The sequence below is a fragment of the Elephantulus edwardii genome, unplaced genomic scaffold, assembly GCF_000299155.1.
Source record: "Elephantulus edwardii isolate Elephantulus edwardi_28Jun2011 unplaced genomic scaffold, EleEdw1.0 scaffold00171, whole genome shotgun sequence".
Taxonomy (NCBI): domain Eukaryota; kingdom Metazoa; phylum Chordata; class Mammalia; order Macroscelidea; family Macroscelididae; genus Elephantulus; species Elephantulus edwardii.
The window spans coordinates 5,547,325-5,566,080 of record NW_006399921.1 but is presented as its reverse complement, the minus strand read 5'-3'; the positions used below and the strand labels follow the sequence as shown (position 1 = coordinate 5,566,080).

General features: G+C 51.2%; 1 protein-coding gene across 1 annotated transcript; it reads left to right on the top strand.

Moving 5' to 3' along the window:
- The first annotated feature begins 1,387 nt into the window (after window positions 1-1,387).
- OAF (OAF homolog (Drosophila)) lies at window positions 1,388-18,690 on the top strand. Its single transcript, XM_006895636.1, has 4 exons — window positions 1,388-1,657; window positions 15,865-15,999; window positions 16,878-17,058; window positions 18,425-18,690. Exons 1-4 carry the CDS (start codon window positions 1,388-1,390, stop codon window positions 18,688-18,690), a joined length of 852 nt encoding a protein of 283 aa, XP_006895698.1.
- The last annotated feature ends 66 nt before the right edge of the window (window positions 18,691-18,756 follow it).

Genomic DNA, 18,756 nt, shown 5'->3' with positions numbered 1-18,756 from the left:
TGATAGTCCACAATGTATTCAATACTCATCATCAACACCACCACCTTCTCCCTCCCTGTACCCAGGTCATTGTTGCAGTGCTTTAGGCAAGTGGAACAGGACAACACAGGAGATATTTGGGGGGCGGGGAGGGGGGGCTTATGAGAGAAAACCCTTGTCCTTCTTGAGATAACGTTGGGATGTCTGTCTCCTGAATTTCAGAAATATTTCCCATGTGGCCTGGGACCTAACATTGGCCTGGATTTGCAAGGGTAGTTTGAATCTTCCAGCTGCTATGGGGGGAAAAACTAGACTATCTCCTCCCATGTGATTTACAGCCTCTGAAAACCAGCTGATGGGCCAGGTGTGATTCTGTTCAGACCTGGCACAGAACAACAGCAATCACTGCTGAGTGGGAACCCCCTCAATTGGCAATAGATTTCACTTACAGATTTTATTACTGGGCGAGTAATCCAGGGGGTCTAGGGCCATTAAGAGTGGCCAAGGGATGGTGATAAATGCAAGACGTGAGGGAGGTTAGGCTGAAAGGGGCTTCCAAAATGCTCGAGCTTTGGAGGGCAGGATCCGGAGAGGAGGTCTCATTTATCAAGATTTCACAACTGGTCAGTGTCAAAGCAGGGCTAGAACCTTTCCTCCTTCCCAACGTAAAACAATAATAAAAAGGGCAGAATGCAAGTGGAGGTCTGTCTGTGCAGAAGCTTTCTAGAAATTCGCTGTCTCAGGGAAATATCAAAGACCTAACCAAATCCCTAAAAAACTAAGCCCCGATTATTTCATCCACGTGGCACAAGAACAAGCCAAAAAGAGAGAGAAAGAGTCGCGCGTCCCGCCCCTTGCTGGTAGGAAAGGGTTTAACCAGACAGCAAACCCCTGACACAGCGGTCGGGCGCGGCCCAGAGGGGGACCGATTGAGAAAGCACCGTTTCCGCTAAACCGCTTTGCCGCTAGTCCTTTGCCCGCCTACGCGAGCCGCCCTCTCCGGGCCTGTGCCGCCGCCGGAGTCGGGGCGCAGCTGGCCCTTTAAGGACGGAGAGGTGCGCTGTCTCTTTAAGGCAAGACCTGGTGGTTTCTGTTTTCTGAAGGAAGTGACGGGGGGGTGGGATTGAATGAAAAGTGCAAAACAGAGTCTCGGAGAGTCAGAGTTGGGGACCCGTGAGGCAAGGGGGCCCCCGGGAACGCCGTCTACTCCGGACCGCCGGGGGCGCAGCTGAGCGCAGCCCACGTGCGTCCGCGCCACGTCGCGGGGAGACCCCGAGGCCGAACTCCAGGGAAGCGATCCCAGGAGCCCCGAACTAGCCACCAACTCCGGGCGAAGTTTGGCAGCACCTCTCTCGGTTCCCTCTCAGCGCGCAGGGGCCGCGGAAGGCGGCGGCGGCGGCCCCCCGTGATGCGCCCTCCCGGACGCCTCGGGGTCCCCTCGGCGTCCCCGGCGCTGCTGCTGCTGCTGCCACTGCTCGTGCTGCTGCTTGGGGCGCCGCGCGGCGTGGGCGCAGGGACTGGGGTGGGCGCGCCGGCCGAGCTGCGGGTCCGCGTGCGGCTGCCCGACGGCCAGGTGACGGAGGAGAGCCTCCAGGCGGACAGCGACGCCGACAGCATTGGCCTGGAGCTGCGCAAGCCCGACGGTACCCTGGTTTCCTTCACTGCCGACTTCAAGAAGGTGAGGCACCCCTCTTCGCCTCCCGCCCGGGGGTTCACAGTAACGGTAAAACCTCATAAGGAGGACACTACAGCAAGGAAAGAAGCACGACTAGCCCATGCTCACGCACAAGAGCTTCTCTCTTTTTGCCCTTATTCCCCTGCACTCTGATCACCCCCTTCTTGTTCTCCCACTAAGCCCTCACCCACCACCACTTCATCTTCCTGCGCAACATCACACCTTTGCCCTGGGTGCCCCCAGGTCAAAAGCTCTTGCTCATTCTCGGACTCCTTCCTGGCCCCACTTCTTTATCTAGCTCTCCCTGAGCCTTCCAGGTGATGAACGGCCTTTAAAAACGTGCCCTGAAGGGAGGGGTGGGTGTGGATCCAGGCCTCAAAACCTAAGGGCCCAGAGTTTCTGCTGCTTCTTCTGTGTGTGTGATCCTTGCCAAGTCCCTTTCCTTCTCTCAGCTTTGTTCACGACCTCTGTCACACATCAGTGAGGTGGCACCCTGGCATCCCTGCCTATGATTCTGATTCACTTTCCTGACTGGGGAAGTGGGATTTCTGAGAACGTTAACTGCCTTTTTTCCCTTTGGTCTGAGATTGGGAATCTTGCAGAAGAACTTGGGAAGATTCTCTGGGAACAAAGTCCTGGCAATCTATTTCATAAAAAAATTGATTACTGAAAATCTTATGGAGCTCATTTCTATTCTGATACGGTGTGTTTACATGAGTCGAATTTGACTCAACACCACCTGGCTTCTTTATACCTCTTGGATTGGGGAGGTGCCATAGATTAGATAGCCTGGCAGCTGGGGAAGCCCAGAGCCTGGGGGTGTTTTCTGGGCCACTATCTCTCTCCTTTAAAAGACTGGAAGCTTGAAAAGAGGAACAGGGTTTGGGAAGTCAGCTAGGGATCCAGTAGCATTGCCATCTATAATGGATAGAGTAGATCCAGTGGGCATGGGGGTAGAGTGTGTGACTTGACAGCTTATATGTCCTATGACTGCTGAGTTGTCACTGCCATGGAAGAAGGAGGAATAGGGAGGAATGTTGGATCACAGATGGAAAGATTAGTGGCCTTTCCTCAATCAACAGGACAATCTAGGTTCTCAGATTTAGGTAAGAGCTGAAGAGCAGTGGTGTCTCTCTGGAGACTAAGGTGCATCTGATACAGGCCATGGTCTTCGCAATCACCTGTTATGCATCAGAGAGTTGGACAATGACCAAGGAGGATAGAAGGAGAACTGATGCCTTTGAGCTGTGGTGCTGGAGAAGAGTACTGAGAATACCATGGACTGCTAGGAAAACAAACAGATTTGTCCTGGAGAGGGTTAAACCGGGTGGCTCCTTGGAGGCAAGGATTCTGAGGCTCCGTCTAACTTACTTTGGACATGTTGTGAGGAGAGACCGGTCCTTGGAGAGGGACATCATGCTTGGGAGGGTGGAGGGACGGCGCAGGAGAGGAAGGCCCTCTATGAGGTGGATTGATTCAGTGACTGGGATAATTGGGATGGGAGTGTCAGAGACAGTGCGATTGGCACAGGACAGAGCGGAGTTTAGGGCTGTTGTACATAGGGTCGCTATGAGTCACAGGCGACTCGACGGCACATAACAACAACAATGAGCTTATATGTAGGAAGAGGGACGCTTACTGGGCCGGAAGATCCCCCTTTTCTTCCCTCTAAACTTCAGGGAGATTTTTGTCAGTTGTGTTTCTTCCCTAGAAAAATCCAAATTAGAGACGGGGTCCCTCAAGAGACAGTGATTTAATGATCCCGTCTATATTCCAGTCAAACCTTTGTCCTTGAGAGTGTACTTCAGGCCAGTCCCCCCTACCCTCCTGTCCATTAACAATTCTCCCACAACCCCACTGGAATCCTGAAGAGGAACTTTCAGGGTACAGAGTGGTGGTGGTGGTTGGGTGCCATTACGTTGACAATGACTCATAGTGACCCAGTGGACAACAGAAAGGAACCTTACCCTATCCTATGTAAAAGGTAGGGCTGAGCTTTTATAGCCTCTGGCTCCAGCGAGGAGTTCTTTATTGCTGTGGCCTTAAGGGAGAGGAGAGGGAGCGCCCGGCAGGAGGGGATTGGGGTTAGGGTTGAGGGTGTGGTGGAGGGCTGCTACCCAGTTAGAAAGGCAGTTTGGAGCTGACTGCACGAGGCCTGTTTGAGCCCCTGCAAGTGATTCAGACCTCCAGCTTTCCGAAGGCTGCTTTTCAAGTTAGCCTTTGACCCAGAACCTGGAATTGCACGCTTTTTCTCTGGCATCTCCAGCTTCCTCAGCAAGCGAGGTGCATTAGGAGTGGAAGGTGCAGGAAGGGAGCCAGCTCTCTAACCCCTGCCCCGCAACTCCAGTTTTCTCTGTTCCCCTTGGTAGTGAAGTTGGGGATTACTGGCCTGTGCCACCTCCTCCCCAACACCATCTACTGCCCTGATCCTAGCAGCCTGACTTGCCTCTTTGCAGGCCTGGCCACCGCTCATTGGGTCTGCAGGGTCTCCTGCCTCATCATTGTTGGCAGTTTTATGTAGAAGTCGTGGTTTTTTTCCCTGTAAAAGGGGTGGGGGGAGAGACAGAGAAGACCTAAATGTTGTGTTTGGTTTCACTTACTGAACCCATTTGTGGTGGTTTAGGAAAAATCCCTAGTCCGTTTAAAAATAATGTTTCAACCTTTGGGGAGACACAGTTCAGGGCATGATACTAGATGTCACTGTGTGACTACATGTTCGCTGGTTAACCCTGGGCAGACTGTTTGATCCCTCCAAGCTTACTTCATCTGCAAAATGGAAACACTAAATAGGGTAATTCATGTTGTTGTAAGAACTAAACAGGAGAAGGCCTACAGCACTTAACGTATGTCAGATACTGTGTTAAATGCTCAGAAAGACAGGTCATTGGCTCCTCTCCTGGTGGCTCACTACTCCCAGAGGTGGAATGCTCGTCTCAGAGTCACGCCGAAGAGTGAGCCAGCTGGAACCAGGAGCCTCTCGCTGTAACCTTGAAGCTCCAGAATTGTTGGCCAGCCCCTCAGTGCTGGGAAGAGTCATCCTTCTGATAGTCTGCCCAGGCAGGACTGAGTTCCCTCGTGTTGGAAGGGTGTCACCATTTGATGTCATTAGGTCACAGCAGGTCTGCTCTGTAACATGAGGAGTTGCCCTGAGTCAGAATTGACTTGATGGCAGTGCGTTTGGTGGGGATGGAATGAGGCCCTCTAGCTGGCTGCCTCATGACCCAGCCTCCTTCTCTACCCCATTCCTCCCTCCCAGTTTGCACAGGCCAGGCTTCTAACATGCTGTAACTGCCTACCCTGCCATGCTGGTCCTGAAGCCACTTGGGCCTTAACTGGCATCCGTAGGACACCTAGCCTGCAGCCCAGGTGAGGGTTCCATACTCCACGAGTTTGCACAGGCTCACCGCCAGGTGATCTTAGTGCATTACTGGAAGTTCTGCTGATGATGATCCAGGAGGTCAAGTGTGGTAGAAATGGCCAAACACAGTGGCTCCCCAGCTTTGCTATACTTGACAGTCACCTAGAAGCTCTGACAAGTCCTGATGTCTGGGGTGCCCTCCACACCACTTACATCAGAGGGATGCAGATGGGAGCCAAGCATCAGGATTTTTAAAGATTCACTGGTGATTCCAGTGTGCAGTTTGGCAACAGTAGGCATTGGCACTTCAGGGAAGGTGAGAGGTCTGGAGGATGGACCAGGTAAGGCAGTTAAATGAGGACAGAGTCCAGATTCCTTCACATATTTGAAAGCTGACATTCTCCCCACAGTAACTCTCATGTGTTTTAAGTGTGTGTATATACACTAAGCCGAATTCTGCATCCCCTCACTATAGGAACTCAGAATACACACCCGATAGGCCATACTCTTCTTTATAATCCAGTCTCTGTGTAATTATACCCATATGTGCATAATCACTGGGTGTTTCAAATAACAGAAATGTCACTATCCCCAGCCTCTAACCTGGCTTTGGTCTGATGGTGCTTTTGCTCTCCCCACCCCCACCCCAAGCTGGTATCCCTGTCCAAGTTCTCTTTCCTTCTGACCCCTAATCGTTGTGTCCGAAACTGGGATGGGGATGAGTCATGTTCCAAGCAGCCTGATGCAGAGCTGGCTGAATAGGGAGGACAGGACTGGGGCTATAAGGAAGGTCATGTGTCAGGGTTGGTAAGTGGGCTGGGAGGGGATAAAAGGAGACATGGACTCCAAGGGAAGGGATGGAGGGGCTGTAGGCTGGAGCCCGGGAGATAAAACCGAGATTAGAGGAGCCACATGATAGTGTAATTCAGGTCAGGGTCGCCCAGAAGAGATGAGGACTCAAGGAGATTGGAAACTTGAGCTGTGCCTGCAAACATTGGTGGGTGAATAAGATCCAGAGGGGGGTGGAAACCAGCTCAAAAGGTACCAGTGTCCTATCTGGGATGGGCTTTTAGATTTAGGCGTGCACAAAGGAAACAGTTGGGAGATAAGAGTTAATGAAGTTGAAGGCATGTACAGTGGGCCATGTTGCTGTATGAGTTTGTATATTCCAAGGACTTACATCTCAGGGATGTTAGCTAGAGGTTTTTAGGGTCCAGTGTGTCCTAGCCTGTCTGTTTTAGGTCCCTTACCATTTGGTGGGAACTCTGGTGTTTTAGTGGTAAGGAGTTGCACTGGCAAAACAAAGGCACACAGTTCAAATCTACCAGCTGCTCAATGGAAGAAAGCTGAGCAGTCTCCTCCATATGATTGACAGCCTCTGAAAAGCTGCCGGAGGGTCCGCTGTGAATTGGTTCCTGCTCGATGGTACACAACTTGAACAACCACTTGACATGGTGACTTGTGCTGGATGGAATAATTTCTGGGGGAAAGAGACAACAGAAGTGTTTCCAAGGGGCTCAGACCTTATGGGAAGTTAGTTTCCTCAGGGAATCCAAGGACAGTGTCAGGTAGAATGATCGCATCTATGGGTCCTGAGGGTCTGACTCCAGGCCTTCTGTTCCAACTGAGAGATCCAGAGGGCCTGAGACTAGATTAAAATACGCTTCCTAGGGCTTGGCAGGCACCTCCCACTCCTGGATGCTGGGTCTAGGTGGAATCCAAGCCAAAGATTCCCAATCAGACAGTGAAGACCACCACCTGGAAACAAATGAGGGGCCCGCTGGATGGATGGGGAGGGGAGGGTTCTCACAGCCACACCCCGTTACTTGCTTCCACATTTATGACCTCATTTGATCCTTGCTACCAACATGATGGTATTGCCGAGTTGGTGCACTTGGCTGCTAACCGGAAGATTGGAAGTTTGAGTCTATCCACAGACACCTTGAAGAAAGGTCTGGTGACCTATTCCCAAAAAATGAGCCACTGAGAATGCTCTAAAGTACAGTTCTCTCATAAATGTGAGGCCATCATCAGTTGGCATTGACTCAATGGCTTGTTTCATTTGGGTTTTGGTTGCCAAAGGGAAGAGATTGCCTTCATCTTACAGATGTGCAGACTGAGGCTTGGAGCCTGCAGTGACGGGCAAGATCAAACTGGATTAGGATCCAGAAGATGTACCTGCATCCTGCCTGTCTGTGCTCAGGGGCATGTGAGGGGGCTCCTTATAAAAACAGCAAGAATCCTGAGTAGGGGAAGGAAAGGTAGAAAGGAGGCCACAAAGAACCCTGGTGCTGAGGAACAAACCGACAGAGAAGCTCCTCTCTATACAATGGGGCTGGGAAAAAATGTACCCAGGCAGAATCCCTCCCCTCAGCAACTAAATCACAACGAATTTAGAATAGTGAGTGCTTTAGACTAGTGACCCCCCTTTCCCTACGATCTGGCCTCTAGAGAGACAGGACTGTTTTTGAAAGATAGCACAGATACCAGGGGCTGTTTTTACAAGACCTCACAGATGTCCTTGTGCATGCCCTGCTGCTTTTTCCCTGCCGCTTCCTAGCTGTGTAACTTGTCCAGCAATATGTCCTTTCTGTTCCTCGTGTATTTTGCTTCCACACCACGACAATAGTGTGAGCCCTGAAGCCTCAGGAGAAGTGAGTAGAGGACTTCTGCAAAGCAGAGCGGTGCTTGAACCCTAGTTAACCAGTCGTGAACAGCTCCATTGCCATCAATTTGATTCCAGCTCATAGCAGTCCTGTAGGACAACGAACAGCTGCCCATAAGGTTTCCAAGGCTGTCAGTCTGGACAGAAGCAGACTGCCTCATCCTTCTCCATTAATCTGCTAGTGGGTTTGAACTGTTGACCTTTTGGTTAGCAGCGAAGTACTCTAACCACTCTAGCTCCTAGTTGTTGAGTACCATTGAGATAGAACCAAGTCATAGCTGACCCTCCAGTGGGTTTTACAGAGGCAGTAAATAGCACAGGAGGAGATTGCCTGTTTTTGTCACATGGAGCAGCTGGTGGATTCTAACTGCATACCATTGGGATGGTAGCACAATTCCTTACCACTAGGCCACCAGAGATCCCTAGCTCCTAGTTGCTCTTTGTTGTTATTGTTGTGTGCACTGTTGAGTCAGAACTGTAGCTGACCCTTCAGCAGGTTTTCAGAGACAGTTAATTGCACAGGAGGAGAATGTCCATCTGTCTCCTAAGGACAGCTGGTGGATTTGAACCACATGCCTAGCCCCTAGTTGTTGTGTACCATTGAGTCAGAACTGATCCATAACTGACCCTCCAGCAGGTTTTCAGAGGCTGTAATCACACAAGATTGCCCATCCTTCTTCAGGCAGAGCAGCTGGTGGATTTGAACCGTAGGTCTTGGCCATTGCAACACAGATTCATACCACTGGGCCACCAGAGCTCCCTAGCCACTAGTTAGTGCTCTGTAAATGCCTTTTCTTCCTCCGGCTCCAAATTGGCAGCCCATGTAGGCATGTGAGAAGTGAACTTCTGGAGCCAGGCAGGGCTTAATTCACTCCCTCCCACCAGGTCTCCCTCCTTGAGCTGTAAAGCATATTGTTTCAGTGGTTTTTTTCTGCTGAAAAGCATCATTAAGAGCTTCCGTCCTTTAAAGTTGGCAAGTGGTCAAGCGGCTGCCACTAGGGATTCAGATAAAGGAGGCTGGGGGGCTGGGAACCTGGGCAAGAGGGACGTGCAGAGCCCCAATTTAGGAGGCCTGAGTCAGCGGGACACTGGGGCTCAGTTGATCCACATAAAGCCATGCTCACATTGTTCCCCAGCTGGCCAGACAGTGGTGACCTTTGGGATTTGGCTGACAGAGCACTGGAGTCTCTGGGGGGAGCAACGGGGGGCCTGACACGCTAATGCCCCGAAACAAGAGGCCTGTGTCCCTGGATCAGCCCTAAGGGTCTACAAAAGCAAAAAGAAACCCCAAACCACCAATCTAGCTCATAGCGACCCATGTGCGTCAGAGTTGAACTTTGCTCTGTAGGGTTTTCAGACCTCTGGAGGGCGTGTGAACTGTTCCTCTTGTGGTTGGTTTCCTAGTGCTTAACTGTCTAAGCCACCCAGGTCCTCCACATGTCTCTTGAGCTGGCTGTGAATCCCTGGCACTGCTGGGAATGAGCTTGGCTTGCCTTTTTCATGGGTTTGACCTATACTGCTTCTGCTAGAGAGTCCAGGCCTTGCTGTCCTCAGAGGAGCACCAGCCTGGGTTAGGCCGCCCCCTCCGCCCCAGCCCAGTGAAGTCTGCTCCTTCTCTAACCATAAAGCTGTCCCAGCCTAAAGCAGAGGGATGAATGTTTAGACTGGCTCAGATTGGGCCTCACAGTCATGCACTCTGGTGTGATGGGAAGGAGCCCAGACAGGCAGAGGGAATTCCCAGCGGAGAGCACTGTTGTCCAGGAGCAGAGCGAGGGGGGACAGGAGGAGTTGGGGGTAGGGGACAAGCTGCTTCCTGAGGGTTATGGAGGAAAGGCCTCCAGCCTGGGCTGTATACCACTGTAGTGGGTTGGGAAAGGGGCACTGAGGGAAGGGGTGAATCTGCCATCCTGGGCATCTTAGTTTTGGATTCGCCTTTTGTGGACAGCTGGGCGTGCAGCAGAGTCAGAGATAGGAGAGCGTCAACACATCCCATCTCCAGAAAGAGCTTTCTGGATGAAAGAACAACGAAAGGTCACATGGAGAGGGTGGTAGAAGCTAGGAGCTGGTGATGAGGAAAACAGGAGGAGTGGGAGAGTGCAGAGGGGCAGAGAGAGGGTAGGGAGGTTCCCTGGGCTGCCCCTGAGGTAACTCCAGTGTGAGGGGAGGGATGAAGAGTATGTAGGGGAGAGGCAATCAGAGAGTATGAGATACTACCAGCAAAGGGTGTGTGGTGGGGACTGCAGGAAGGTGTGTGTGACGTGTGTGAGGAGGGCTGTTTAGACTAACAGAGGAAAAGAGGGGGGGGGGTGTGAGACTGATCGTGAGATGCTGTGTGTGATCTGGAGGAATTCAGTAAGGGGGAGAGGGTGTGGGAGATGTGTGTGACATAAGGAGGGAAGGTGTGTGAGAATCTGAGAGACGACATGTCTGTGAGACTGCCTCTGAGGGATACCACGCATGACTCAGACGGGGTGAGGTGTGGAGGCCCCACAGTGAGTGAGGAAACACACAGATGAATGACTGTGTGCGAGTGGCAACGGGAATGTGTGGCTGAGCCTCAGAGAGAGCCTGGATGAGCGAGAGGCAGTGCGAGACTGGAAGAGAGAGAGAGAGAGTGTGAGAGAGAGAGAGAGAGAGAGTGTGTGTGTGTGTGTGTGTGAGAGAGAGAGAGAGAGAGAGAGAGAGAAACAAGTGTGTGTGGAAGATAATGGGCATGTGGTTTGTGCAGGTGTAAATCTGTGTATAGTGTGTATCAGTTAGGATTAGACTTGGCTGTGTGTAACATAAAACTCTAGTTAACACGGTTGGAGCCAAAGAGAAGTTCGTGTGCCTCTTTATGGTCTCATCTGTGTGTGGAAGTTGAAGGCCAGGGCTGATGTAAGCACCTCACAGCATCAGGTACACAGGGGGCGTCAGCAGAGCCTTGCCCCATCATCCCCAGCATGTGACACCCACTTCAGGTCCAGAGGTGGCTGCTCTGCTCCAGCTGCATGCCACCTGCAGGGAGGAGGCAAGGACAGAGAAAGCCAGCAGCCTTCCTCTCAGATCCTTGAAGAAGTAAAGGAAGTTCTGCTTCTGTCCCTTTGGTCTTGGCTTAGTCATGTGGCCACACCTGAGTTACAACAGAGAGGTTGTTGCTGCGTATCATTGAGTCGGAACTGACTCATAGTTGACCTTCCAGCGGATTTTCAGAGGTAGTGAATCACACAGGAGGAGATTACCTATCTTTCTCTTGTGAGTAGCTGGTGAATTCGAACTGTGTGCCTTTGGGATAGCAGCACAACTCATTACCATTAAGCCACCAGAGCTCCTTAGACTGGAATCTATATTATCCTAGGCTGGGATGTATCTTTGTTCCAGGTGTCAGTTTAAAATTGGGGTTTCTGTGACTAAGAAAGGGCAGATTGGGAACTTGAAAACTGTTGGCATTTTGTGTCCCAGCCTGTGAGAGCACATGAGGGCAGGATGAGCAGGGCGGGTCGCACACAGGGCCTGACCTGGGATTTCTGCTTTCCTGAGAGGGCTGGGCCCTGTGCTTGCCTCTGAGCCTTTCTCTGCTGTCTTTGCACATGTCCATCCAGAGCCCCACAACAGCCTTCCTTCTCTGTGAAATAGAGGGGATTTCAAAAACATGGCTTGGCAGGGAAAGGGCACTAAGAAGGATGGGAAGTCAAGGCAGAGACTAACATGGGAACTTGAAAGAGCCAGGAAATTGGGTAAGGGTTTGAGCTCAGCATCGGCTTATGAAGGTCCTTTTCCTGCTGAAACCTCTCAGAGCCATAAAACTGATGATCCCTAAACCTTCAAGGAACCAAAATAGCCTCTCTGAGACTACCTGCTGTAGAGAAACTCAAGAGGAAATTGTTTTCTTCTTATTCGGAGTAAGTTTGATGGAGGCCTCTGTTGGTCCTTCATTTACTCACATCATCATTGTTAAGCTCAGCTTTGTACCAGAAAAAGGGGCATATTGCGTAAATAAGGTAGCATCACTGTCTTTGAGCCTGGGAACAGGTCCTGCGCTGGGGGGATGCACAGTGGGCCCAGGTAGAAGCTGCAGATTGATGACAGGGGCATTTAGATTAAAAAAAAAAAAACACACACTGATCTGGCTACAGCCCAGTTTGAAACTCATCCCAGTTCTGATCTGTTCATGGCATAACCCAGACTCAGTACCTTCCTGTGATCACAAGGTTACATTCAGACTCCTTAGCCCAGGAAGTCCCTGGATGGCGCAAACCAGTAACATGCTTGACTGCTAGCCAAAACGTTTAAGGTTGAACTTCACCCAGAGGTTCCTTAGCAGGAAGGCTTGGTGATCGACTTCTGGAAAATCAGCCATTGAAAACCCTCTGGAGCACAGTTCTCTAGTAACACTCCTGGAGTGACCATGTGTTAGGATTGATGTAACCACAGCTGATAGAGCCAGCTTCCTCCTACCCCTTACTTAAAACCGTCAAGCGAAGACTTCTGCAAATACAATTTTGTGGCACACTGCCATGCCCTCCACATACCAGATTGTGACTCTGGGTCCGTACTTTCCAGTTTTTCTTGGTGGCTTGCAAAATCTAACTGTGGCCAGTACAAATGCAAGAAGCATCAGATCACACCTTGCCACCATCTGTCCACAGCAATGCCACAGTCTCTCCACAGCTAGGGTCTTGCTCTCACTGAGGGTCTTTCCACCGCAAGCCTTGCTCACCCCAACTCTTGCTGCTCAGTGTGGGAAGCACCTTCACTTACTCTAGTACCATAGTGGATGCTGATTTGCAAGACCATGTGTCTATAGTTAAAGTAGCTGGAGACTCGAGGCTAAATGGCTACCAAAAAAAAAAATGCCAGCTTTTAGTTTAACACCACAGCTTGGTTACTAATTACGTGGTAATGAAAAATGTTCAGTGTAGAAAGAGTTCACAAAACAACTTGATTCTTAGCATTCACATAGTCTAGGAAAGCACATTTAGGAATGTTTAACTATCACCTATTGCTGCTGTTAGGAGTTGCCTATATCACATATGATTCTACAATTAAAATAGATAGCATTACTAAAAATTCTGTATGGTCTGGTGTGGGAAGAGACCCACAGAGAGGGTCGATGACACTGTAAATTACATCATAAGTGACACCAGGCTTAGTGACACCACCGGTTGGCACAGTACATTGTGGTTAAGAGAACCAGCCATTTCAGTCAGGCTGCTGGGTTAAAATCCTGGCTACATTGCCTTTTGGTCTCACGACCTTGAGCAAGTTCCCCAAATCCAAAAGTCAGTGGTAATAATAGCTCCACCACCTGGGATTGTAAGAATTTTAAATAGAACAACATCCTGTATGACCCACAGTGACAGTGTTTTGCCTTTTCCAGTTATCAACTTCTGTAAATCTTTTGTACACACATGCAGAAGGGGTGGAGATCTCTCTCAGTGAGAAATTCAATTCTTTGTTCACCCCCAATCAGATTATTAATTCATTCTAATTCCCTCTGCACCCCTAATCAGATTGTTTTGGTAGCATTTTGTTATTGTCATCAGTACAGTTGTTATTGTTATTGTCATTGATACAGTTATTATAGAGATGGGGGTGGGAGTGGAATCTCAGTGTTTCACCCCCATCTGTTCTAAATTTCAGAGACCTTCATATCAAACAGTGTGAGCAGTCCGCAGCCCCTGGACTACAGAGTAGTGCATGTAGCCTGTCTTGTAGAAAAATAAGCTGCCACGTTGGGTTCTTGGTCAAAGGTCAGAGCTGAAAAACGCACCGGAGGTGCATGCTGGCTCCTGCCTGCCTTAAGCTAGGAAGGGAAGTGTGGTATCAAGTCTCGCCTGGCAAGAATTGAGCCCAGAGTGGAGTATGTCACAAGTGTGCCAGCCCCTAGTGTCCCTTCAGTTGACCTGAGAGAGTGAAAGATCAGATGGCCATTTCTGGCGAGCAGGGAAATTCCAGCATCGTTACCCAAGAGTGGATTTCCTGTTGAGAGGAAGCTACAGTTAACCCGAGTTCTCATTCACCTTCCTCACCAGTCTCTGGGGTCACAGGGACCTCACGGACCCCCAGTCTCCTGTAATATTGGTGGAAACCTACCCATGCATACGGCCACCTCAATGTGCCAGAGTTACATTAGAAAAGTAATAATACAAACTGCCAAAGAACACACAAAGAATATAAAAGAACCAGACCTGCTGCCATGCAGCCAAGCCTGACTTATGGTGACCCTGTATCGGATTTCTGAGACTGTCAATCTTAACAGAAGCTGACTCCTTTCCCCATAGAGTGAGTGGTGGGTTCGAACCACCAACATTTTAATATGAAGTTAAAAACTCTCTCAAAACTCATTGCCATCAAGTGGGCACTGACTCACAGCTGACCCTCCACTGGGTTTCTGAGGCTGTAAATGGAATGGGAGTAGGCTGCCCATATGTCTCCTGAGGAGTCAATAGTGGATTTGAACCAGCAAAGTGGTTAGCTTAGGATAGCAGTGTAATTCCTTACAGGTGAATCACCAGAGAGTTAAAGAACTCTCTGAAAGATAGGAGAATTTATCGGTTAGTAATAGTCTCAGCTGGCATGGGCTGAATGCTTACTCTGGACACAGAGGACACCTTCTGTGTCCTCTGCACAAACTTTTTGACTCGTCACACATCCCTGCTGGGATTGTCATCCCCACCTTGACAAGTGAGGCTCAGGTTGGGCAATGAATGCACTGGGACACCAGCTGGTACAGTAGAGATGGGGAGGACCCTGGGCCTTTCTATTCTGCCAAGACTGAGCTTGCAGTGACTGGAGCCTCTGCTGGTCGGGGAGGCCAGGTCACATGTATTGAAAGATGGAGCCCTACACGTGTTGCTATGAAGTTATTTCTGACTCATCGTGACCCCATTCATTACAGAGTAGAAATACTCCCTTGGGTCCTCTTGGCTATCATTCTTAGGGAAGCAGATCACCAAGCCTTTTCTTCCATGGTACCAATGAGTGGGTTCAAACTACTTTAGATTAGCCACTGAACCATTTGCCACATCCAGGGACCTGTCCAGGCCCTACACAGCACTGGGTTATCTAAATGTCTGGCTGGACTGTAGGAGTTGCCAAGGAGAACAGTAGTTGAGTCCAGTTGTCTCCAAGGAATCCAGAAGTCTGGACAGATTTAGGTCATTTGCAGCTGGGATAGGTAGCCAGCTATGGATGAGAACATGAGGGCCACCTGGGGCAATGGGCAGGGCAGGTGGACTGGAAAGAGTCCAGCAGCTGAATTGGAAAAGGAGTCTCATCCCAGCTATCTCGGCCCTCCCTTCTTCCCGTCTCACTCCCCATTCAGGCAGTGAGTCAGTAACAGGAAGGAGCCCTGGGCCTGATGGAAACACCTTAGTAATCCATCTGGGAAATGAAGGGAAGAGGGAAGGGAAACGGGAGCCCTCAGCTTCCTCACGCCAGGAGGCAACTGTAGCCAGCGTGCCAGCTCCTGCCCTGAACCCCACCTTGCCCACCTCCCTGACTTGGGATTGGCGGGCAACCTGGCTGATTAGAATTGCTGGGGACATTTGAGAAACACCACTCCCCAGGCTGCTCTCCACACCTCCTTTATGGACATCTAGAGAGAAATTCTGGTGTCTGTGCTACTGCGGAGGGCAGGATCCTCCTAGGAGGGGATCCATCCATAGGGTGCTGACCCTGAACAGGTTGGCTCCTTAGGAGGTAAGCATCAGCTACAAAAGACTAAAACCGAATTGCCTTCGAATCAGAACTGACTCATAGCTGGCCCTCCAGCAGGTTTTCTAAAGCTGCAGATCACACAGGAGATTGCTTATCTTTTTCCTGGGAGCTCCTGGTAGATTAGAACCACCTGCCTCTGAGTTTGCAGTGCAGCTTCTTACCCACTAGACAACGAAAGCCGGTGGCGGGGGGAAGACACTTTGCCCAAAGAGAAGCTCTGTGGTATTATGTGGTTCTATTGTGTACAGACTCTTTCTAGCAATTCCCTACATGAATTTTCCAGGAGGCTTCAGAACATTTGGGGTATGTTTCCTCTTTGAAGTCACAGGTTTAAATGGAAAAGATACAACTTCCTGGATCAGCAGGAGGGCAGGATTATTAGGAGGAGAATTGAGGCACGTGTCCTACACTGAGTGTTGGGGGATACTGGGCAGCTAGCTGTACTTTTGGCAACAGGTTACCATTTTTCCTCTCCTGCCCCACCAGGATGTGAAGATCTTCCGGGCCCTCATCCTGGGGGAGCTGGAGAAGGGACAGAGCCAGTTCCAGGCTCTCTGCTTTGTCACCCGGCTGCACCACAATGAGATTATCCCCAGTGAGGCCATGGCCAAGCTGAGGCAGGTGAGTGCACCCACCTGGCCCCCAGGCCTCACCCCTGCACCCTCACCCACACAGTCATACACTTACCTGGCCCACCTTAGTCCTCATGTCTAGCACCCACTTTCACCTTAGAGTTATGAATTCCAGGTTTGGCCCAGGCCAGACCTTCAACCAGTACTAAAGCCCCAATTTCCAGTTTCTTCAGTCCTTCTCCATTTATGATGGGGGTTCAGTGCTTGGAACCTGAAGTTACATCTAGTTCTATCTACCCTTCATGATGAGTGATACTGGACGAGTTGTCCACCTTTTGCAACTTAAACCTCCAAGAAAATGGTTTAGTCTGAGAATTAAATGGCATGACATATGTCAGATGCTCAAAGTTCAAAACCCTTGTTCATGCTCATCTGTCTACTCGAAGTTGGGAACCCGGCTCCCATGCCCTTCCAGCACCCTGGGTCTCACATCATCGTCCTGATGTGGCCTAGCAGTATCTGCCTCGTAAAAACAGGCACGAAGTTGAAGTCACCCCTGCCTTTGATGAACCAGCAGGCACCCTGCCCCACTGTCTATCCCTCCCTGGGGCCTCAGTCACTTGGCAGCGCCTTGGGACAGCATGCTCAGCCCGCCCCACCACCTCCAGTCACCTCCCAAATTCTCCATCAAGCCAGAGGTCAGCCTGGGGTAAGCAAGTAGCTGGAGGACAGCACATGTTGGTAGAAGCTACAAAGTCTCACCAGACCCTGTGTACCAGTTCCCCTGCCAGTATGGAGAAGCCTAGATGACCCTTGACTGCCACCCTGCTGATACCCCTGTGCCTGGGATTCCTCACTCAGTGATTGAGGAGAATGGGCCAGGAGCATTTCCAGGTCAGGTGAGAGTGACCCCTCTCTTCTTCACAGAAAAACCCCCGGGCCGTGCGGCAGGCCGAAGAGGTGCGGGGCCTAGAGCAACTGCACATGGACATAGCTGTCAACTTCAGCCAAGGGGGCCTGCTGAGCCCCCACCTCCGGAACGTGTGTGCTGAGGCTGCAGATGCCATCTACACCCGCCAGGAGGATGTCCGCTTCTGGCTGGAGCACGGTACACTGGGTCCTGGGTGCTGTCCAGAGCTGGTCCTCCCAGGCTGGCCCAGGGATCCCATGTGGAGGAACTGGGTGGGAGGGGACAGCACAGCTGAGGTCTCTGTTGTTTACTTAGGAAACGTTTGTTGAGTACCTACAGAGAGACATTGATGCAGGAATCCAAGCTTCTTGCAAAGTAGATCCATGGAATTGTATGCTGTGCAGTGCACATGAGAGTGTAGGGAGAAACACCTCTTAATTGGTCAGGGAAGACTTCCTGGAGGAGGTGATATCTGTGTGGCTTTTACATGCGTCTTCCAGATGAAAGGCACCCATTCCAGGTGAAGACCCAGAGCAGTGACTTTTGAGGGCTCCAAACCCATCTCTTCCCTTCATGAGGACACAGCAGTAGAGCCTCCTGTGATGGGAGGGGGCACAGGCACCAAGGTCCAGAAGCATTCCTCCACCCACTCACTTCCGCTGTCACCTCTCAGAAGTCTGCTCTCCATCCCACACACCTTCCCTGGGGCTGGCACATTTCTCCTGAGAGTCTCTGCATCTCCTGCTCTGTGTGGGGCTGCACACTGGCTCATTCAGCTTTAATGCCGGCCTTTCCTAGGACTGTCTTCAGTGTCCTGTAGAGGGGACAGGAAGATGTCACCGTTCCAACTCCAGGCCCCTCGTTCATCTGCCCAGCCAGCTCAGTCCTGGAGAAATGCCTGCCTGGCCCAGAAATGTCCAGAGCTAAACGCCTGCCAGGGGGCTACACACAGACCAAGGTACAGGTCTGAGACTGCCCAGCAGAGGATAGGCCCTCCCATGGCCTTGGAGCCCAGCCGTGGCCAGCCACTGCCACCATCACCCTCCTCCTTGTCACATACTCTCCATCTACCCCGGCTGCCCCCTCTGAGCATGCTGCATCCCTGCTGTCCCTTTCTGCCTGGCCTCACTCAAATATCACTGCCTTTAAGAATCCTTCCCTCATTACTTCCATTATAGCACATGCCAGTGTAGTGGATTTTTTTTTAATGCAGGGCTTGGCAGAATGGACCAGACAGAGCTGGGTTCCAGTTCAGACTTCACTGTTTACTGTGTGACCCTAGGCAAATTATTTAAGCTCTCTGGGCTGTCTAGAATACTAAATCCATGGGGCATCGGGAGGAGGTGCTGCTTGCGGAGTCCTTGGCATACATTAGGAACCTAGTAAGTGAGGTTTTCAGTCGGTTTCCCTCACTCGCCTGCCCTGGAGCATAGTGTCCAGGTCTGAGCTGTGTCCACCCAGCTGGCGTGGCAAGGATAGCCAATCTGCTGGATGACTGAAGAGGCGTGGATACCAGGTGGGGGAGCTCCTCTGCCCTTCCCCTAACTTTGCCACTCTCCCCCAGGTGTGGACAGCTCTGTGTTCGAGGCTCTGCCCAAGCCCCCAGAGCAGGCAGTGTTGCCCCGCTGTGGACAGGCAGGGGATCGCGGACAGCCCTGTACCTGCCGCTACAACCTGAGCCTGGCCTGGTACCCCTGCATGCTCAAATACTGCCACAGCCGCGACCGGCCCGCACCCTACAAATGTGGCATCCGCAGCTGCCAGAAGAGCTACAGCTTCGACTTCTACGTGCCCCAGCGGCAGCTGTGTCTCTGGGATGAGGACCCCTAGCCAAGCCACGGGGTTGGGGCAGGCCCCTTGGCAGCTCCAGGAACCTAAAAGGAACGATGGTCCCCT